The following is a 22410-nucleotide window of genomic DNA, read 5'->3' on the forward strand; positions in this document are numbered from 1 at the left end:
GGGGGGGGAGGAGGGTGGGGGGAGGTACGGGGAGGGAAGAGGGAGGGGGGAGCTGGGGAGGGGAGGGTCGGGGGGGATGGGGGTTTTTAATGGAAAATTGTATTGTAAAACTTTTCAATAAAAAAAAAAAAAATTGAGCCGTGAGTCCAGGACGACGCCTAAGTTGTGAGCCCTATCAATGGGGAGGGGGGGGCTGGCGGGTCTCGCTGGGAGGGGGAGGTGAGCAGGGCGGGCGGGAACCGCGAAGGCTGCGCGGCGGCCGGTGCTCAACGGGAACGGAGGGAGGAATGACGGAGAGCGCTACCACCCTCCCCCATCATTAAAGGTGGAATAGTTTGGTTAGCCCGAGATGCCGGTCCGCAAAGCCACTCAGTCTTGGCAGGATGGAGACGAAGCCTGTTCCTTCCCATCCAGACCTGGACCGCCTCCAGGCAACGGGACGACATCACGGCGAGGGCATCGCTGGGTGGGAAGGGGGTGCTCGCCGACCCCGCAGCAGGCACAGGACGGCCGGAGAGGGGCAAGGAAGGGAGCCAAGAGGCTGGAGCGCCGGGACCATTCCCTGGACCAGGGGTCGGCAACCTCGGCTCTTTTATGACTCGTGGACTTCAACTCCCAGAATTCCTGAGCCAGCTCTGCTGGCTCAGGAATTCTGGGAGTTGAAGTCCACGAGTCATAAAAGAGCCGAGGTTGCCGACCCCTGCCCTGGACGGAGGCGTCGAGAGGTCCCGAGAGTGCCGCGCCATCATCCCTCCCTCCGTTCCCGCCGAGCACCGGCCGCGCAGCCTTCGCGGTCCCCGCCCGCCCTGCTCCTCTCCCCCTCCCGGAGCGAGACCCGCCAGCCCGCAACGCTTTCGTCAGCCTGCCCGCCCCTCTCCCTCCCCCCGACGCCTCCCTCCCCCGTTGCTGGCCGGAGACGCCGCCGCCGCCGCCGCCGCCGCTTGGCCGGGGTCTTCGCGGTCTTCGTGCGCCCGTCGGCCGGCATGGACCAGTCGGGGGTGGTGCAGGAGGCGCTGCCCGCCGGGCAGACGTGCCTGGCCGTATCCTTGAGCGAGGGAGGCGCCGGCGGGCAGGGGCCGAGGCTGGGAGCCCGGAGGGAGCGGGCGGGGAGGCTGGGCGGCTGATGTGGCGGGCGGCTCCTGCGGCTCTTCCGAATGTCTGCCTTGACCGTCCGGCCCAGGCCGTGCAGGGCACCCTGCTGGTGGGCAAGGCGCGCCTGGAGAGCCGGCTGCTGGGCCTGGTGGAGAGCGGCGAGAGATGCCTGTGAGTGCCCGGTGCCGCCTGCCCTCCTCGCCTAGGGAAGCCGAGCCGAGCCGAGCCGGGCCGGGGGTCTTCCAGGCACCAGCCAGCCGGAGACGCTCGGGAGGGGGCGGTGGATTGAGCAGCCCCGCTTGGTCTGGCGTGATGCGGCTCCTTAAGCCAGTGTTTCCCAACCTTAGGAACTTGAAGATGCGTGGACTTCAACTCCCAGAATTCCCCAGCCGGGGAATTCTGGGAGTTGAAGTCCACGCATCTTCAAGTTCCTAAGCTTGGGAAACGCTGCCTTAAGCGAGGCAGCCCCGGCTCCCCAGAGGCGCCTTCGCCCGCTTGCCCGGCCGCCGCTTCGGATCGCCATCGGCTTCGCGCCCAGCGAAGGGAGGGAAGCGGTTCCCGCAGGCGGCCCCTCGGTCGTTTCAGCCTGGGGCTGAGCGGGTGGCGGGGCCCTCCATCCCTGCCGGGGAGAGCAGAGGCGGCCGCTGCCGGGCTGGAGCCGGGCCTGCCTTGGGGCCAGGGCGACGGGCCCGCGGGGGCGGGGATGGGGCTGACCGGAGAGGGGCTCTCCTTGCTGTGCCCGCAGGATCTGCCTCTACGCCCACCGCCGCATGGCCATCGCGGCCGAGGACCTGGCTCTGGAGCGGGTGCTGCGCCTGGAGGAAGGCTTTGCGCTGGAAGAAGGTTAGGGCTGTTGGGATGCCTGCGCCTTCTCTCTCGCCGGGATTTGGCCCCTTTGGCCTCCGGGCCTGCCGAAGCCATCCCCCTTTCAGGTCTAGGGAGATGAACGCCAAGCCATCCGTCCCCGGAACTGGGCCCACAGAACAGCCTTAGCCGGTTCCCAAATCGATCCAGATTCTGGGCTTGCAGAATAGGTGAAAGCATAAAGTAACCAGAGCAGCATGCCAAGCCTGCTAAAACCAAAGCAAGGGTCAAAGGGGCCGAGGCTAGCCGATCAGGAAAAAGCTGCTGCTATGGTGTTTCACTGGCTTAGTTAGGCACACCCTACGTAGCCAGGTAGATGGCCCTGCAGAGACCAAGGGCAACATCAGCTTTTGCGCACAGGTGTGACTCTTATTCACCAGTGATCTGTTGGGCTGTGTGTGTGTGTGTGTGCATATGTATGTGTGCGTGTGCACGCTTGTGGCAGTTCCACTAAGGCAGACTAACTGTTCTCTCTCTTCTGGCAGTGGTTACGGAGACGGAGCTGCCCACTCTAGGTAAGCAGACAGCCTGCCTGCTGTAACTTTTGCAAATGAAAATCCTTTTTCTTTTTTTTGGAAATTGCAACCTCCCTCTCTTGCAAGAAGGGCATTCCTGTCACAATTATGCACCAGAATAAAAATTGCCCACCCCCGCAAATTCTGCATCCAGGAAAACCAGCCTTTGTAGCCTGTCAACCAATACGCACAAGGCTGTTCCCGAGCGGAAAAAAATCCAATTGTGCAAATCAGGAGAAAAGAGGCAAGAAACTCTGAAGTCATAGAAGGAAACCCCCTCCTAGAGGGGAGAGACCACTCTAAACTTCACCAAGCCCTTTTTTTCTTTTTTCATGAGGGCTAGAATCGATTTATATTTATCCCATTTGTTTAGAGAGTCACTTTTGTCTTGATAATTTGACTTCTATAGCACCACTCTTCTGTACAGTAGTCCTCGACTTACAACCAAAATTCAGCCCAAAATTTCCATTGCTAAGCAAGACAGTTGTTAAGTGAATTTTGCCCCATTTCATGATCTTCCTTGCCACAGGGTTGTTTACTAAACCACTGCAGTTGTTAAGTTAGCAACACGGTTGTTAAGTGAATCTGGCTTTCCCATTGACTTGGCTTGTCCAAAGGTTGCAAAAAGGGATTCCCTGACCCCGGGACAGTGCAACTGTCGAAAATACACGCCAGTTTCCAAGTGTCTGAATTTTGATCACATGACCACGAGGATGCTGCAGTAGTCATAAACATGAAAAATGGTCGTAAGTCACTTTTTCCAGCGGTGTTGTATCTTCAAACAGTCCCTAAATGAACAGTTGTAAGTTGAGGACTACAGAGTACACAGAGTCAGAGAATATTCACAGCACTCAAAGGCTGATAATGGTGAGTTTCTGTTTTTAGCTTTAGCTCTGCAGATCGTAAAATCTCAGAATTTGGAGGCATCATTTAATCATGAAGCCAGATCCTTTGCTTCACAAATGATGGTTGTCCGGGCTGAACATGAACACTGTGGGGAATAAAAAAGAGCGTACCATTTCTTTGGGTGGCTGCCAGATTTGTTCTTTCTGTTATTACACTTTTTCTAATGTTCCGTTGAAAGCAGCTTTCCTGCAGCTTAAACTGATGCACATCCTTGTCCCAATGTGGAATAGAATAAATCGTGACCTGCGTGATTTCCTTTCAGATAAATGAAGAGTTGTCATCATTTGACTCCCAAGTCTTGTCTCTGAAGGCAAAACATTTCCAGTTTCTTCAATATCTCTTCAGAGAACTTAATTTCTCCCTTTCTGACCATCTTCATAGTTTTTCTGTGAACTGTTTCCAATTTCTCCCAAATCTTCTTAGATATGGTAGTCAGACCTGGGCATCATTTTCAAGTTTGGGGTCTGAACAAGTAGAAATGAAACAGAGCCAATTGTATCCCGTGATTGTGTCCTCTTCTTAGTGCAGGATCCACCTCTGCAGCATTCCTTGGGGCAGGTGGTCATCATCAGCCTCTGCTGTGACATCTCCAGCAAAGGAAAGTCTGTGGCCACCTGAGGCAATCAGTTCCAATGTGTTTCACCCCTACTATTACAAAATGGTTTCTGAGATCCAGCCTAAATCTACTTATTGTAATTAAAATCTTGACCTTTCTGCTGGAGCAGCTCTGAACGGTTCTACTGGATCTTTTTAGCCCTTCAGATACTTTAAGACCAGGGGTAGGCAACCTCGGCTCTTTTATGACTCATGGACTTCAACTCCCAGAATTCCTGAGTCAGCATAGCTGACTCAGGAATTCTGGGAGTTGAAGTCCATGAGTCATAAAAGAGCCGAGGTTGCCTACCCCTGTTTAAGACCATGATTATATCTCCTGTAGTCTCCACCTCTTCCTCTTCCTTTTCTCTTACCAGGTACGCATACCTGGCGCCTTCAAGTGAAGTTCCTTCTATGTTGTTTGCTTTGGAATGCTCCACCTGATCAAGGTCCTTCCTTAAATATGGTACCCATCACAGAATAGTTCTCCAGAAACTTCCATGAACCTAGATAGGAACAAGAGAGTTACTGATACACTGAAGTGCCCCCCATGACAGACCCTGGAGAGGAGAGAGAGTACAGAATCTATGGCCAAGTGCCAGCCGCACAAACAGAGGCCTCTGCCTTTCTCTGCTTATGTTCCCCCTCCTATCCAGGGACGCTGGTGGCACGTTTTGCACTCGAAAGACTCCTGCTTTCCTACCTCCGATATTTCCTGGAGGTTAGATTGGGAAAGTTCTGTCATAAATGATGTTAAGTTGTGGGCTCTTTGGTGCAGGAAGGAAGACACGAGGCTGAGTACAGGATAACACATACTTTATTCTTGCTAGAACTGTGCTGAAACTTGGGCTGCAACCAGCCACAATATATAGTCTAGCCCCCTAGGTGAGAGCCAATAGGTTTGAACCCACTCTTGCCGCCTGGGGCTAGCCAATTACAGGACAGGAGACAGCTAGCCTGGGTTGCTGGAGAGCCATTAGCTGCTCCAGCAACGCATGTGGTGTATCACCACAAGCCCAGTACATAACAAATGAAGCTGGGTCAAGTTTCTGCCCTAAGGAGATGCAACTTATCTGCAGGGGTCAAGCCATCTGGGAGACTACAGGGCCGGTGTTTCTCTTTCTCCTTGTGCAAGGTTCAGACTCTCCCGTTGGACTTCCTGCAGGAAGCTGGTGCCCATCTCTCTTTCTCCCCTGAAGGCCCAACTGCATCCGTTTCTTCTGCCATAGCCTTAAGAACAGTTCTGAATTGCAGAAAGATGTCCCAGAGTATTATCAGCACGAGCTCAGACACGTCACACGCAAAGTTGCTCCTGTGCCTGTTCAGTCTCTGGTCTGTCTTTCTTCCCCAGTTCATTGAGAAGTGAAGTTGTTCCAGAGGAGTGCCCTTGATCTTTGCTGTATAGCTTCCCTCCTCTCTGGGCAGTCTGCAAACGGTTTACATCTCTTCCGCCTGCAGCTCCTCAGCAGAATTGGTTGCTCAGTCAACCACGGCAGGCCACCCCCTCCCTTTGCTCATCTGCTAGACCACCTCTTCCTGCCAGCTGCCTTTTCCTCTCGGCCCTCTTACTTGCTCAGAGAAGCCCCAGCTGAATCTTGAAAGAGCACTCAGCTCTGCACGCCGGATCGGAGCCCAGGGGCCTCTCCTGCTTGGCCCTGAGGGAGCAGAGGGGCCGCCGGTCGGATGGAGCTGGTCTGCAAGGAAGGACCTGGGGCCCTGAGGCAGAGCTCCATCGCACACTGATGTGGCTGCAATGGAGGAGGCCCTCTTGCACACAGCAAGGCCACTCTTCTCTTGCCTTATTCACATGCAGGATCAGATGTCACCATCCGGATTGTCTCACCTGAGGCCAACTTGCTGGTCCAGCTGCCTTTTGGCTCCCAGACGCAGACGTTCTTGCGGGAGGTTAGGAAACGCTGTGGTGGAGGTAGGAATTGCTGCTTCTGCTGCTGCTGCTGTTGCTAAGGGGATTTGGCTAGCATCTAATTCGGCAGTGCAAAAAGGCCTACCCCTCCCCCCAGGTCCCAGCACAACAGGGGGGCTGATTGGAGAGCCACAAATGCCAAGCCACCCAGCCATTAGAATTGCAAGGCGCATGAGAACTTGGGGATATGCACGGAGAGGGAGCTGGGGCTGCCAAAAAAATAAAATAAAATAACAACCCCAGTGCGGTATAGCATCAAGATCACGAGAAGTGATAGTGCCACTTTATACTGCGCTAGTGAGGCCACACTTGGAATACTGGATCCATTTCTGGTCACCGTGATACAAAAATAATGCTGAGGCCCTAGAAAGTGTGCAGAGAAAAGCAGCTAAGATTATAAGGAGTCTGGAGGCTAAATCGTACGATGAATGGTTAAGGGAACTAGCTCCGTCTCACGAAACAAAGAGAAGAATTGGGGCGACATGATAGCTGTTTTCTGGTACATGAGGAGCTACCCCAGAGAGATGGGAGTCAACTTATTTTTCCAAAGCTCCTGAAGGCAGGACAAGGAATAACAGGTGAAAGATCATTAAACAGGGATCCAACCTACAACTAAGGAGAAATTTCCTGACAGTGAGAATAATTAATCAGTGGAAAAGCTTGCCTCCTGAAATTGTAGGTGCTTCATTGCTGGGAGTTTTCAAGAATAGATTGGACAACCATCTGACCAAAATGATGTAAGGTCTCCTGTCATGATCAGGAGCTTGAACTACTAGAAGACCTCCAAGTTCCCTTTTGCCCTTTTGATATATTTTTTTAAAAAAAGTGTTTTATTAATTTTTTAACATAATCACCTTGATATTTGGTAGACAGTGTGTTGTCTGGGTTTACATTAAACAAACATTCACTAACAAATTCTATACTCTATAATCCACACGATAACTTTACACGATTTCCTCTTTTCCCCATAGTGTTCTCTTTTACCAACCTTAAGTTAATATTTTATTTATTTTATTTATTTTAATTCCATTTATATCCCGCCCTTCTCCAAAGACTCAGGGCGGCTTACAAGCTTAGCAGTACAATTCTTATTGTTTTAATAAATGGTAATTAAGTATGCAAGTTTTCTAATATTTCTAGAAATAATAATCACAGCAATATAGCATTCCTTTTCTATCGAATCCTTCTGCTTGTCTCATCATATATCCTGTTTACAATTCTTGTTCACATTTGTTTCTCCCACATTCATCTTAATGTAATATCTAACCAGAACAGTTATTCTGCTTCCCAGAAATAAGTAAAATCCCAAAGGAAAGTTTTCCGCTTCCTTGTCCTCCTCTGGCTCCTTTGAGTGATTTCGGTCAATTGTTACTCCTGGTTCAGGCACAGAAATCTCCTCTCTTGTGTGCCAGAATTCAGCTGCTGCTCTTCAAAGAACAACACTTTACTCAGAGAGGAGAGATTGAGGGAATCTCCTGAGGATATGTGCCCCAGGCCATTCCTGCGGGATGCTGCCTGGCTGCTGGGCTGACAAGAACATTGGCAATTCAGCCACCAGCCCACCTTCTGGTTCTGCCAAAGGAATGTGATCCAGTCCAGAAGTGGTAAATTACTCAACCCCCTTCTCAGGGAGCCGCTCTCTATGGCTCCACTTCAACTTCTTCCCCTCCAGAAAACCCTCCACTGTTACACACAGGCACCCATGTCTGCTCTGCACAGCTAGAAGTTGTTCTGGTATCCACACCTTAATTGCCAGCAGTTGAGATACAATCGTGCAATGTTGTCCTCTGGGTGTGACCCGTAGGTAAAAGAGCCACTTCAGTTAGTACTTTCCACTTCCAAACCCATCAGGCTGGTCTAGAAAGACCCAATGATTGACAAACACTGTAGGAGGGGAGCCTATTTTAGCCAAAACCCCAGTTGGAATCTGATTGCCTCTTTTCCACTAACAAACGCTATTGAAAAGCATGTTTTCATGACTTGCGTCTCCATTGATAGTGTCAGAAACACGAAAAACCTATTCCTCCTCTCCCAGTAAAGGGAACCGTGAAGGAAACACTGGTCTTCATCCTTTCAGAGGCTGAGGACCCAATTGACACTTGAATTTGAGGCCACCAGCTTAGTCACAAGTAATTGACTTAGAAGTGTATTTTTATAACTGAGCACGGTGATTATGAGGACTTGGGTCAAACACCTCGTTAAATACAGCCCCAGGAATCCATTGCATTAACTGATCCCCAGACTCAACAGGAGGCTCCTGGAAGGTTAATAAGAAATGGGTGAATCAGATTTAGAGAGTATTTGGTCAGCTGTATTGCGGCAAATGTCCTCGGTCCACAGGAGTGGGACTGAGATTGAGGGTAAAGATCAGCCACCAGAGCAGGGCCCTAAAGGTAATCCTTGACATATGACAACACCCCCCCCCCCCAAATTGGGACTAGAACTCATTGCTAAGTGATGTGGCTGTTAGGTGAGGCATGCCTGATTTGATGACCACTTTTCCCATGATCATTATCCAACTTCCCCCATTGACTTTGCCCATTGAGAAGGATGCCAGTGGTGGTCATGTGACCCCCCCCCCCAAATGCTGCAACCCTTGTAAAGACATGTCAGCTCGATCACAGGCCCACCAGGATACAGCAACAATTGTAAGTGTGAGGACCGGTCGTACGTCACTTTTTTAAGTGCCGTCATAACTTTGAACAATTATTAATGAACGGGTCATAAGTCAAGGACTACTGTATTGCCTAAACCTGATCTGGCTGCGCTTGTGGTGCCCTTGGGAACAATTTAGAGGCTTTGATATCTGTTGGGGGGCAAGAATTGGCAAACACAAGTTCTTCGAAAGAAATTGGGGTCCAAAGCAACAGACAGGAGGGTAGGATCTGCTCGTGATCTAGGAATTTTAGGAAGGGGATCCACCCAAGAGCATTTACTCATTCCCTCCAGCCTCCGCAGCCTTTTGGCTTTTGCCTTGCCAGCTTTGCTGCCCTGTTGCGCTGGGTCTATATGTGGGGGAGGCTGGCTGGCCTCTCCTCCATGCAGGCAAACCCACTCTGGCCCCAGGGGAGCAGCTCCCACGAACCCCCATCCAAAGGGAGCTATGTTGGGAGCCGGAAATGGGACAACTTGCTGTGGGACAATTAATTAATTTCGATGGAGCCGTGACCGATAATAATAATAAAAGTCAATCCAGAAACACAAGAGTTATAATAATGTCAATGAAAATGTGGTCAACAATATTACAAGTCACTGAAACGATGAATACAACGTTGAATTGTCCTGTGGCAAATTGGTCGCACTGAGTTGGACGTGGTGAGATGGCCCCAGCGAATTGACCATGGCAAGTTGTCCTAGATCCGTGGCAGCCTGCTTTACAAGCCCCCAGCTTCTTTGGTGGTCCTTCCTTCCTTCTCCCCCTCACCCCACTGAAATCCTCCTTCCTCAGCTGAGGTGCTCCAGGCATCAGCATCAGCTGCAATGTTTCCCTTGGAAAAGGAGCAGGCAGAGTGCTTTTATTTACTCACTCACTGAGAATTCTCCAAGGCTCCCAACTGAAAAGAACTTTTGTTCCAAGATCCAGCTTTGCAGACCGAAGCATGTAGGCCTTTTTCGAGCTTGAAGCAAAGGCCACGATGGAGCCAGCTGCCCCCAAGTCTGGGAATTAACCCCGAGGAGCTTTGCTCTTGGGACCCCTGCTACTTATTTGCAACCACTGCTGGAGTCCTGCTGTCCAGCTTCCTTCAGATCGAGTCAAAATTGACTCATTTCCTCTTCCTCATTACTACAACACTCCCTCCCCCCCCAAGTGGAGTCCTTCTGAAGCCTGGGGGGGCCTGCAAGAAGATCTGGCCGGGCTCCATCTCAGGGGTGTTTGGTGTTTCCAGGCATTGCTGAGAAAGAAGACCTCCCACCAGAGGGGCAGAACGTGCCAGGTGGGGCCCCCAGGTAGGTGGCTCACAATCACCCATCCAACCTTGCAAAGCATTCTCAGATGGCTTGCGTGTGTGTGTGTGTGTGTGTGTGTGCGGGCTTCACCCTGTTTTCACTGTGTCACTTTTGGGGTGTGTCCAGAGAGGGGCTGTTGTTGGGCAACTTTAAACTGCCATTACTTGACAGTATTAGATGCCTCTCTCCAGGGCTTTTTTTTCTCATAGAACGCTCAGAACGGAGTTCCGGCACCTTTTTGGGACGGAACCTTGTAGGGTAGGCAAGGCGGGTTGTATGACATGTGTGAGTTCCGGCACCTTTTTCTTTTACAAAAAAAGCACTGCCTCTCTCTGATCACAGTGTCCATAGTTTTCTTGTGGGGGCCCAAATCTTTTGGAAAGCAAACCTCACTGGCAGAACCACCCTTCCATCTGAGTGGTGGAAAGGCAAAGTCTGGGTACCTTCTGAATTAGTCCAAGCAGAGGCATCCTAGCGTTCTCCTTTTTTTTCTGTCTAGCGCTAAAAAACATGCCTTTTAATTGGTAGGCAAACTCTCCCTTGAGTCCTGTTGCCTTCAGGACCCAAGCAGCTCTAGAGGGTGTTGGCCGTTGCCTTCCTCCAGAATAATTCCACGTTCAACCTAGCCAGTGGCTTTCCTGGTGGTCTCCCATCCTAGCAGGGCCAGACCTGCTTAACTTGCTGCAGAACAGCAGCGAAGGAGGCCCACGTGTAGCTCTTCCGGCCTCTTCCAGGATCATGGGAACAGAAGCAGGCAGGGTGTGTGTGTGTGTGTGTGTGTGTGAGAGAGAGAGAGAGAGAGAGAGAGAGCGCTGACCAAAGATGAGGGGAACAATCCTACTCTTTTTAATTTACTGACTAAGCACCCATTTTAAGTTCATCTGTGCTTTAGGCTCCTCCTACCCCCTACTGCCTGGAAGACTGTCCCTCTCTCCTCCTCCCTCCTCATTTCTAGGCCAAGCGAGCCCCACAGAGAGGGAACTTCGCATGTGCTGGTGTCAAGCGAGACCCTGGACCAGAGGGGACCCACCCTCAGGTCCCAGCTCCTGCAGAAGGAGGACCTGTATGCATCCCTCTGCCACTTCAAGTAAGGGGGTGGGGTGGTCTTGTGGCTGCTGGCACATGCAGAAGCTACTTACCGCAGTTAAAACAGCAGCAGGCAGGAATGACGTTCAAATGCCTAGCAGAGAGAGCTAGCCAGAAAACGCCAATTACAGCCCGAGAAGTAAAAGCATAGTCCAAATATGTTCCAAAAGTCATCGAAAGCCAAATCAGGGAATCAACCAGTCAAAGAGTTACGAAGAAGTAGGAATGAGTCACAAACTAGTATTACAAATGGTTGTTTCCAACAAAAATTGTAAGCAAAAGAGCTACCTAATTCTGTCTCCAGGCAGTTACTCTTGCCTCCTCCTTTACTTAGCAAGTAGCCTCATGGAGGACCCTCTCTCTGCGCGCCTCTGTATGCATCTGTCTAGGCCTAGGCTTGGGGTGTGCCTCATCATTTGACTGCTCCAGGTGAACAGGAGATGCCTGTGTCTGATCAATCCCAATTGAATCCCAGCTTTGCTGGGTCCAGAGGCTGACAATCTTGAAGCAGGAGCTTAGTTGGAGCAACACTGTAAGATTCAAGCTCAAAGTCAGACTCTGAATCATGGGTCACAGCTGGTCTTGGGAGGAACACGGGATGGGCAGGATACCCCCTCCGCTTGCTTGAAAGAGGCTTGAAAGGTTCCCAACAAAGGGCTGGGGTCAGCATTCTCCAGAAGGCAGAGGGAGTGATCTGGCAAGATGGAGCAACAAGTGTTTCCCACAGATTCTTCGTTGGCTCCTACAATGTGAAGGGTCGGGCACCCCAGGAGAGCCTCCTGCCCTGGCTGAGTCATGACGTGGAGCCTCCAGATGTCTACTGTGTGGGGTAAGCCAGCCTCTTTTTCCATGCTCCTTGGACCTTGTTCCGAACGCTTTGCCCCAATCTTATTTTTGCTTCATGGGCACAGATGCTGCTTGGCAGTGCTCGTCATGAGGCAACAATGATTACCTTGGTTTTCTTTGCGGAGCTGGAGAAGATAGTTTCCTTCCCATAGGGCCCGTGGTGGCAAACCTAGGGCACGTGTGCCACAGGTGGCACGCAGAGCCCTCTCTGTGGGCACCCGCACCGTCATCCCAGTCCTAGGCCTTCAGCTGGGTTTTATAAAACCTTTTTGCTTTAGGCCTTCGCTGCCATGTGCAAAAAAAAGGTTCAATCAATCAATCAATTTCAACTTCTCGCGGGGAAAAAAAATCTCGCAAAGTTGGAATTGATTGATTGAACTTTTTAGTCCCACCCAGTCGGCCGTTACCACTGCAGCCACGCACACCCAATGGGCCACGTCCACTCAATGGGCCACGCCCACCCGGCACCCAATGATACATAAGTGGGTTTTGGGTTGCTGTTTGGGTACTAAAAGTCTCTAAAAGGTTTGCCATCACTGCCATAGGGAAGCAAGGACCTAACCGTCCCTCTCTGGAACCCAGCTTTCAGGCACTGGATCTGAACAAAGAGGCTGCTGTGTTTAATGACACGCCAAGAGAAGAGGAATGGTTTAAAGCTGTGACCAAGAGCCTCCACCCAGGAGCCAAGTATGCAAAGGTAGGGCTGGGGGCTTTAGCTGCCTAGGGACTGTTCTGCTGTTTGCATTGCCCATCCTGTCGCACTCAGCCAGGGGGCTTCGCTTTCTCCCTTCCCTTGCTAAGCTCACAAAGAAGTCACAGGAATGTTGTGTATTGCTTGCTTCCCCCATCTCAGACAGCCAGGGGACATGAGTTCAGGGCACCAGGTGCTTCTGGCTGGACCACTGGAATGCCGGGGCTGTGCTCTGTTGGCTGCTGGCAATTTGGTTGATTGAAGCAGAACTCTGAACAACCAGGATGAATTTGCCCATGATTTGTTGATGCCTTGTCTTCCTGAGCACTCTGGGAAAGGAAGTAGCAGAAAGGATGCACAAAACACTGCTGAAGAAGGGCTAGAGGTGAACTTCACCAAACCTGGTATCGGGTTGGCAAAATGCTTCTTCCCTTTCACACATTGCAGCCAAAGTGGGGGCTGCAGCAACCTTGTTCGGGTAGCCACCCTCTTCTAGAAGGGCCAAGATTTTCCCCCAGCTGCAAGTCTTGACTTTGCAAGGCAGAATCTTTGTTGATAAGAAAGCTGAGGTTCTGCAGGGTTATCTGGGATCTGTTCTATCCTGCAAATTCCAAGAAAGCATATAGGGATCAGCTCTTCAAAATCAGGAAGCAGATCTTTTTCTAGGGCACGAGGTCCTGGCTATGGGCACCCTGGTCACTTGCCCATTTGGTTACTGCCAGGCACCATGCATGGCACTGCTTCGGCGACATGCTTGGAAGCTGCAGTTGGTCCCCCTTGACTGCTTGTGGGAGGGCAGGAACGGCTCTTCATGCTGGCCAGAGGCTCTGCTTAGAACTGGGACCGGCCAGCCGAGGTCAAGCCTTCACGTCCACTGTGGGCGTCCCTGGCTGGGATGCTCTGGGCTCCTCTGCCCCGAGAGTCTGGGGCGAGTGAGAGAGCCAGCCCCACCGGGAACAGCTTCTCACCAGGCTGCCAGATGGCTCCATTGCTGCTGCTGACTTTTAGAAAAAGCCTTAACCCCTGAGCTCTCCAGAAGGAGAATTCATTTAAGATCCATCATCAGTATGTCTACTACTTTTGGTTATATACTGCTTGGTTATATACATTCTTGTTAAGTTTGGAGCAGTAACACAAACATGCATGAAGGCTACAATTGGTCCTTATTGGAATGGCAGACTGGAACAAAGCAAACTGGGGAAAAGAGGTTACTTGGGTCCTTTTGTACCTGTCCAGGTGGGCGCTAGCCAATGGATTCAAACCTGGTTTTCCCGCCAGGCTGTCAACCAATGGGCTTGCGAGGTTTTCCCACCGAACGCGGCTCCTTACCGGAGCTGTCCAGCACAGCGCCTCCTGTAGTTGTTAACCTGTATGTCAGTCACATACATTACAATCCTACTATTAAATACAGTACATTGTGTTGTTTTTAAGTGTTCCCTTTATTTTTGTGAGCAGTATATTTTATGATATGATTTAGCGTTTAAAGGAATTTGTAGTTACCAAGAACAAGTATGCCCTGAGGTACTTTTCTGAGCAGTTTAGTTGAGTAGGCAAATGTGGTGGGCAAAATATTGACTCAGCAGAATATTCAACAAAACCTGACATGATTATTAGCAGAGTAGATGGCAGAGTGTGAGTTTCCCACCTTAATTCGATGTGGTATTAGTTGAATGTATGACTGTATGTGTAAGGACCCACTTCAACTAACCACCCAAGAAAGCAGAACTCTTGAAACAGGCATCGTCTCAAAAGGAAACTTTTATTGGGGGTCAGTGACAGTAGGGAAGCCAAGGCGAGATCTGAGGAAAATCCCGCTTGAATGGTATAATTAAACCAGCAATATTCCTCCTCCCAGCAAAGTCATAATGTCCATTTGAAATTCAGCCAATCCACGGGTGGCATGATGTTTGGGTAACTGGCACAGTTGGCCGCACATCTCAAGGTCTTCTCCAGCTTTCGTTTCTCTGATAAGGGAGACACTTTCCTTTCTCAAGGATAGAGGCAGGAGAGGGAGAGTAGAAAGCGAAAGTTATCCCAAGCACCCCCTCCCCCCAGCAGAATGGCAGGCCCCAAAAGTAGAATATATATGCAAGGGAAGCACAGAGGTTTTGGGGACCTAACACTATGGGTGAGAATATGTCAATGGCTGCATCTCTTGCTGGAGGGAAGCACTGAGTGACTTACTGCAAAGCTCTGTTCTCAGCCTTGCATTAGTCAAATTGAGTTCGATGAATGGTTAGAAAACATGACTTTCAGAGGACACAAAAATGAGGGGATAGCAAGCCCCATATTCTAAAGGTTCAAGAGAATCTAGACAAGCTGGAAAACTGGGCAGAACATGAAATATGAATTCCAGCAGGGACCCAAATACAATGTCCATCATTTGGGTTAGAAAAACAAAAAGCCTCTGCATGTGGTGGTGGGGGAGTGGAGTCAGGAAACCATACTGTCGGCATTATCGGTAAACAGTTCTGTGTGGCTTAGTGGATCATTAACTGGATATGAGCCAATGGTGGGCTGTAGCTGCAAACAGAGCAAATGCGGTCCTAGGCTGCCGTGTCAAAATGAAGATCATTTATCGCTTATTTGGTATTTGGTTGGACCACATCCAGATGGCCTCAAAATTTAAGAAGGGTATCGACAAACTGGAGCCTCTCCAGAGGAGAGCAAGCAAGATGATGTGCTTGGAAGAAAAAGCATGGAGGAGCTTACTATATTTGGTCTAGAGATGAGAAGGCTGATAAAAGACCCGCGAGCGATAGAATAGAATAATAACTTTATCATCACTTTGAATGTACGTTAAAATGAAATTTCGTTGCGTTCAGCTCTCAAAGGGTCACCACCTCCAATATTCACTACATAAGGCTCTTCATGTACCTGAAAGGTTTTCGTGCCAAAGATGGGCAGGAATTGTTCCAGAAGAGGAAAAAAAATACTGCAATGTTTTTAAATTACAAAGAGTAGATTATTTCCAACCACGGGATTTATAATGTGTCCAGTCTCTTCTGCTCTGCAACTGAAGGGTGGGAGGCAGGCAGCTCTCAGCTAGACTGGAAGGAACAGCCCTGGTTGGACTGTTGCTGAGAAAACTGCTTAATTCAAAGCATTTTGTTTCTGTTTGGGATTAGGGTTAGGGTTAGGCTGGCATTTTGGCGACATCCCCCTCAATCGTTCTGTTTTGCTGTTGATGGCTTACAGATCAAAGTTGTTTGGCATGTTGGAATCTTGCTGATGCTCTGCATGAAGAAGGAGCTTGCTGCCAATGTTTCAGATGTGTGCGGGGTGACAGTCGGTCCCCTGGGTGCCATGGTGAGTCTCTTCTCAAGGACAATTTGAGCCAGGAGCCTGTCCTTCCCAAGACATGGGCAAAACTCTAGAATGGTCCTATATAGAAGGGATTGGGGTGGGGGGGGGCAGGATTCACCAGCTCTGCAGAGGAGAATCAAGCAAAGAGTCAGATTTTCCCTGCCTGGCTCACCCCTCCAGAAGCGATGCAGAACCTTAGCCTGGCCCAGCCTGGTATGAGTCTTTGGGGCACCACGTGTCTTGATGCACTAAAGGAAAAAAAAAAAGAAAATAAATACAGCTAGTCCTCATTTAGTAACTGCAGTTGATTCCACCAATTCAGTTGTTAAGCCAAATAGTCGCTTAAGTGAACATGTGGCTGAGAGAGCAAAGTGCAAAGATCACTGATTGTTGCCAAGATAAAGTTCAGTTTTTTAAAATAACTTTCATTAAGGGTTTCTACATAGATTAAAAAAACAAATTAAACATAGGTAAAGAAAGTGAAAGAGAGAAAAAGTAAGAGAAGGAAATCTACTTCAAGAAACAGAGAAGAATTGGGACAAAATTATAAAAGATTTAGTGACATAAAAATATCATAAAGGATTTTATGACATCATACAAAATGTCATAAAATATTTCCTGCATTAATTCCTGATTTTGCCCTTTCCTGTTTGCTTCCAAGCAAGGACCCCTTTTGCCATCTTCTTCCATGCTGTTACGTAGGGCTTACTCCCCTTGTGTCTTGCAGGACACCAAGGGGGCCGTGGCCATCCGCTTCAGGTTCCACAGCACCACTATTTGTGTGGTGAATGCCCACTTGACAGCCCACTCACCGGAATCTGAGCAGTACAACCAAGACTTCCACGACATCTGTGCCCATCTGCAGTTTTTCCAGCAAGATCCCAGCCTCCCAACCATCCCCCTCAGCCAGCACGAGTAAGTGGGGAAGCCTCTGAGGACAAACAGGGCAACAGAATGCATGGCTTTGCCTGGCTTGGACTTCCATTAGCCAAGTAGTAGACTCAAGGCGCTGATCTGGGTTGAAGTTTGCTGGCCATTTGTTTTGCATTGGGTGGATTCAAGGGCTCCTTGAAGTAGGACTTGTCGTTTGCTGGTGCGGAGAAGATGGAGCTGCAGCTGGTGTCGGTCATTTTCTTACCAGAATTCCTTCCTGATAGCATCGTCCTATGGCTGGGGGACTTGAACTCCCGGCTGAAAGAGCAGGACATGGAAGAAGTAAAGAAGCTGGTGGAGGACCAAGACTTCCATGCTCTTTATCAACATGATCAGGTGAGGTCAACTCTCTTTGTTATGTTCCCTTGAAAAGTTTGGGAGGAGCAGACCCTTGATAGCTGAGTTCATACAACATGCAAAACTGTAAATGGGTGGCACTACCCTACTCAAGGGAGTCTTCAGTTTGGGAGTTATCTTGTATTCACAACTTCTGAGTAGGTGGCAGGAAGGTCTTTGCCCAGATCATCTGTTGCATCAGTTGTACCTTTTCCTAGATTGGGGGTGGGGATGGGGCTTCAAATATTCACTCATGGTCTCGTTGCCTCATGGCTTGGCTACACAATGTGTTCTACATAGGGCTGCCCTTGAAGATTATCTGGAAATTTCAGCTGATCCAGAATACAGCAGCACAGGCAGTAATGGACATGCCTTGGTATGCCCATGGAACACCTCTGCTTTGTGAGTTGCACTGATTGCCAGTATGATTGCTTTCTGGTGTGATTCAAATGCTGGTTCTACATGGCACAGGATCTGGCTACTTGAAGGAGCGCCCGTCTTCCATAGTATCTGCCTGGCTGGTTCAATCTGGCTAGGTTGGCATACTCCAAGTTCCTTCAGTTAAACATCTGTTGTGATCCCGGAAGCACACCTTGTCTCTTGCATTACTTGCCCTCTGAAATGAGGTTCCCCCTGACATTTGAACAGCCTCCATCCTACCAGTGTTTCAAAGGACCCAAAAATTGGTGAGAGTTGAGTGATGCGCTTTTCTTCTTTTTCGTCATTTCTATCAAAGGCTTGTTATCTCAGCTATCTTTGTTTCTTTGTTTTTCTTGTATTGTTGCTAGTTCCTTGGTGAATTTGCTTCTTGGTTGCCCCACCCCACCCCAGCTGGAGACTCTCCTGGTTGCCTTCTCAGCTCAGCTCCAAAACTTTCCTGCAAGTCCCAGCTGTCCAGAGGATCCAGGGGGTTGATTCTGAAGGCTTCCCCTTCCCAAGAAAATGTTCTTCAGGATTAGAAATTGGTTAAGAAACTAGCCAGTGGAAAATCTAACAACCACTGCAAAAAGTGTCATAAAATTCAGGCTTGGTCATGTGATAACCCACTTACAACCAAAATAGGAAGGCTCCTTTTACAGTTGTAAGTCAAAGGCCACCTATGATTTTTCAACTTTTCATTTTTCAGATCTTGATACTTCACACTTTTCTCCAGTTCTTTGTCTTCTACTGTCCCCTGGCATTGCCACGTCAATTATCCACACTTTCTTTTTTTCACACCCAATTAAATCCGTTGTGTTATGAGCCAAGACTTTTATCAGTCTGTATTGGGAAATCCTACAATATTTTAACCTCTTTGTCAACTACTTATTCAACTTTATGTTCCCACCATTTTTTTATTACTGGCACATGGTAATTTTTACAGGATCCACAGCAGTGATGGCGAACCTTTTAGAGACCAAGTGCCCAAACTGCAACCCAAAACCCACTTATATATCGTCAGGTGCCAGGTGGGCATTGCCCATGGGGTGGGTGTGGCCAATTGGGTGGGCGTGGCTGTGGTGGTAATGGCAGACTGGGTGGGACTAAAAAGTTCAGTCAATTCCAACTTGGCAAGATCTTTTTTTTTCCTGCGAGAAGTTGAAATTGATTGATTGAAACTTTTTTTCCAGCACACGGCGGAAGCCTAAAGCGAAAAGGTTTTATAAAACCCAGCTGAAGGCCTAGGACTGGGGTGACGGCGCGCGTGCCCACAGAGAGGGCCCCGTGTGCCACCTGTGGCATGCGTGCCATAGGTTCGCCACCACAGATCTACAGTAAAATTGTAGCTACAGTATCAAATGTTGGCAAAACTGAATTGTTGGTATAGGGTAGGCAGCAAAAAATTTTCTATAACATGTACAACACCCTGGGGCCATCTAGTCCAAACTGAGAGCACAACAAATGCTATATGGCCAATCAGCTGTTTTTGGTATGGAGAGCAAGTTACACGGCTTAAAACCATAGCATTATTTTCAAGGTCAAATCACAGCCTTAAGTAACTAAGGGCTTTTCTGTTCAGCTTCCCTAAAATGCCCTGCCCATTGAAGGAGGCTGACGTAAAGAAATGCTGACTGCAAGTCCAGCCACTATTGTGCAAAAGAGGGACTCTGTCTTGTGGAGTATGTGTATATGTGGGGGTGGGGGGGGGAAAGAGAAATGCCTCCTTTGGTGCCAGGGACCTGCTTGTTGCCCAAGTGACAGATTGCTGGTGTGTGGAGCTATTTTGTCCTGCTGGCTCATATTTAAGTGATTGTCCACAGATTTTATTTTCCTGGGCTGCAAGATCACTGCAGATGGGGACTGTAGCCAAGAAATTAAAAGACGCTTGCTCCTCGGGAGGAAAGCCATGACAGATCTAGACAGCATACTAAAAAGTAGAGACATCATCCTGCCAACAAAAGTGTGTATAGTCAAGGCTATGGTCTTCCCAGTTGCAATGTATGGCTGTGAAAGTTGGACCATAAGAAAGGCTGAGCGCCAAAGAATTGAGGCTTTTGAGCTATGGTGCTGGAGAAGACTCCTGCGAGTCCCTTGGATGGCAAGGCGATCAAACCGGTCAGTCCTAGAGTAGATCAACCCTGACTGCTCTTTAGAAGGCCAGATCCTGAAGCTAAAACTCAAATTCTTTGGCCACCTAATGAGAAGGAAAGACTCACTGGAGAAGAGCCTAACGCTGGAAAAGATTGAGGGCAAGAGAAGAAGGGGATGACAGAGAATGAGGTGGCTGGATGGAGTCACTGAAGCAGTAGGCGTGAGCTTAAATGGACTCCAGAAGATGGTAGCGGACAGGAAGGCCTGGAGGAACGTTGTCCATGGGGTCGCGATGGGTCGGATACGAATTCTCAACTAACAACAACAACAACAAACCACTAGGACAGAGTTCTCCAACCTTTCCAGCTTTGAGGACCGATTGGGGGGGGGAGAGAGGATGGTTCTGGGTGAGCAGCAGGCAAACACATGCACATGCAGTTCCATTTGTGCGAGGGGTGGGCAAGCGCTTGCCTGTTGCTCGCGCAAATGGAGCTGCATGTGCACACGCTTGCCCATTGCTCACACAAGTGGGGATGCACATGTGCATGCTTGCTCACTTGCCACTTCTGTGGCCCTGTTCTGAATGGCTCAAGGCCCAGTAGTGGGCCTTGCCCTAGGACTCCAAAATCCCTCTTGCCTATCTTGTGAGCCTATCTTCTGGGGAGTTGGCTATTCCTGCCGGCTTGGTGTCATCTGCAAATTTTGATTGCTGAATCGACGGATTGATTTTATCACACATCCTGGCCTTCCTCCTAGGAGCTTAAAAACAGTGGTGTCCCATTTTATTCAGAAAACACCCATGTCAGGCAGGGCCTTCTGGTGGTAGAAGTAATACCAAGCGGTCCTCAAGCCAGCCATATTCTCCATTTCAGAAGAGCAGGGCAGAGAGCAGTTCCAGATTTTCAGTAAACTTAAATTAAAAGAACAAGAACTGGCCAGGTTTCCCCACCACCACCACCACCTTTGTTGGGTGCTTTTTTTTAGTATCTGGGTACAGTTCACCCTGGAACCTCTGCTGCAAGACTTCTAACTTGGGTATTAGTTTGGGTGAAGCCATACAATCAGGTTTGTAAAAAGCTGCCGTGTTTATATACCGTATTACATGCTGCCTAGAGGAACTTTACAGTTCAGTACTATTTGGGAACCGCAAAGCCATTTTATTCCCTAATTTTAATGGATTCCTAAGAAAGTCTATTTCCGGTAAACCTAAGCCTAAGTATTTCCGGTAAACCTAAGCCTAAGTATTTCTGCTTGAAATGAAGCCTTTGCTTAGGGTTAGGAGTTTTTTGAAGTAAAAATAATGACTGGCTTGAAGTTCTAGCGTGAAATGTTTGGCATGTTCCTTATTTTGTCTATTGAAAGTAAAATTGGGAGCAAATAAATTCCTAGGATTTCAACATGCTAGAGCTGAGAGAAGGTACTTGAAATTTGTCGTTGAAGCGAGGAGAGTAGAAACCCCTGTTGCTGGAGAATCTTTTGCCTGCGGACCTTAACAAGTGCACCAAAGCAACATGGGCTCCTCAGAGACCAAGAGACCAACCTAGGTGCTGTTCTCATCACCCTAACCTCATTTCTTCACTTTCTTCTCCTGCCAGCTGAAGAGCCAAATGGAGGCAAGGCGGGTGTTTGAAGACTTCATGGAGGGACAGGTCATCTTCCAACCTACTTACAAATACAAAATCGGCTCGGACGAATGGGATACCAGGTGTGGGGCAGAGGAAGGGCGAGCAGGGAGGCTGGGTGGGTGGGTGGTAGGTAGCTATCATAGAACTTTGCATTCTTCCAAGGAGACTATAAATATTTTGAATTACTTCGGTTCTTTGCAATGGAAGAGAACACACCCATACAGCCATTTATTTATAAACAAACAAACATACATTTATTTATTTGTTTGTTTGTTTGTTTAATTTGTCAAATTTATATGTCCCCGCATTTAACAAATGACTCTGAGCAGTGTACAACAGAGCTAAAAAAACAATATATACAAAATTTATTATTATTTTTAAAAGTTTGAAACAATAAAAAATACAGTGCTGAAATAGAAAAGACCCAAAGCTAACACAGGGATAAATATTGGGCGAAGAGAAAATGTTAATTATAATGGAGCCATCTCAATATTTCAGCTGATTCTGAGGGACCTTCAGGAAGCAATAGGGGGAAGCTCATTAGAAGGAGATCCAGCCTGGAACTAAAGAGAAATTACCTATTCTGGATCGAAGCTGTTGTGCTTTAATTAATCTCTTGTAAGACTTCTACAGTATGGTCGTGGTGGCAGCACATTACCTGACAGTGAGAACAATTAATTAGTGGAATAGCTTGCCCTGTGGAGCTGTGGTTGCTCCAACACTAGACGTTTTTAAAAAGAGATTGGACAAACATTTGTCTGGGGTGGTGTAAGGTAGTAAAGTAGTAACTTTATAGAGTAATAAAGTAGTAACTGTGAGAGGGATCTCAGAGTCCTACTGGACAATCACTTAAATATGAGCCAGCAATATGCTGTAGCTGCCAAAAAAGCCAACACAGTGCTAGGCTGCATTAACAGAGGGATAGAATCAAGATCACGTGAAGTGTTAATACCACTTTACAATGCTTTGGTAAGGCCACACTTGGAATACTGCATTCAGTTTTGGTCACCACGATGTAAAAAAGATGTTGAGACTCTGGAAAGAGTGCAGAGAAGAGCAACAAAGATGATGGGGGGGACTGGAGGCTGAAACATATAAGGAAAGGTTGCTGGAATTGGGGAAGTCTAATTTAATGAAGAGAAGGATGAGGGGGGACATGATAGCAGTGTTCCAATATCTCGGGGGTTGCCACACAGAAGAGGGAGTCAAGCTATTCTCCAAAGCGCCCGAAGG

At 48.7% G+C, this 22410-nt stretch overlaps 1 protein-coding gene across 1 annotated transcript in view; it reads left to right on the top strand.

The window, feature by feature from the left end:
- Positions 1-22410, top strand: part of INPP5B (inositol polyphosphate-5-phosphatase B) — a gene marked incomplete at its 5' end in the record, with an annotated part of 37661 nt that overhangs the window by 6692 nt on the left and 8559 nt on the right. The window contains 12 exons of the mRNA XM_083370076.1: positions 830-1263; positions 1838-1935; positions 2442-2471; positions 5785-5898; positions 9783-9843; positions 10799-10930; positions 11657-11758; positions 12358-12472; positions 15665-15775; positions 16500-16687; positions 16930-17041; positions 21148-21257. Coding sequence (XP_083226202.1) covers positions 830-1263; positions 1838-1935; positions 2442-2471; positions 5785-5898; positions 9783-9843; positions 10799-10930; positions 11657-11758; positions 12358-12472; positions 15665-15775; positions 16500-16687; positions 16930-17041; positions 21148-21257 — 1607 coding nt within the window. The remainder of the gene's footprint in view (positions 1-829; positions 1264-1837; positions 1936-2441; positions 2472-5784; positions 5899-9782; positions 9844-10798; positions 10931-11656; positions 11759-12357; positions 12473-15664; positions 15776-16499; positions 16688-16929; positions 17042-21147; positions 21258-22410) is intronic.

Source organism: Vipera ursinii, assembly GCF_947247035.1.
Source record: "Vipera ursinii genome assembly, chromosome: 9".
In the NCBI taxonomy this organism is placed as follows: Eukaryota; Metazoa; Chordata; class Lepidosauria; order Squamata; family Viperidae; genus Vipera; species Vipera ursinii.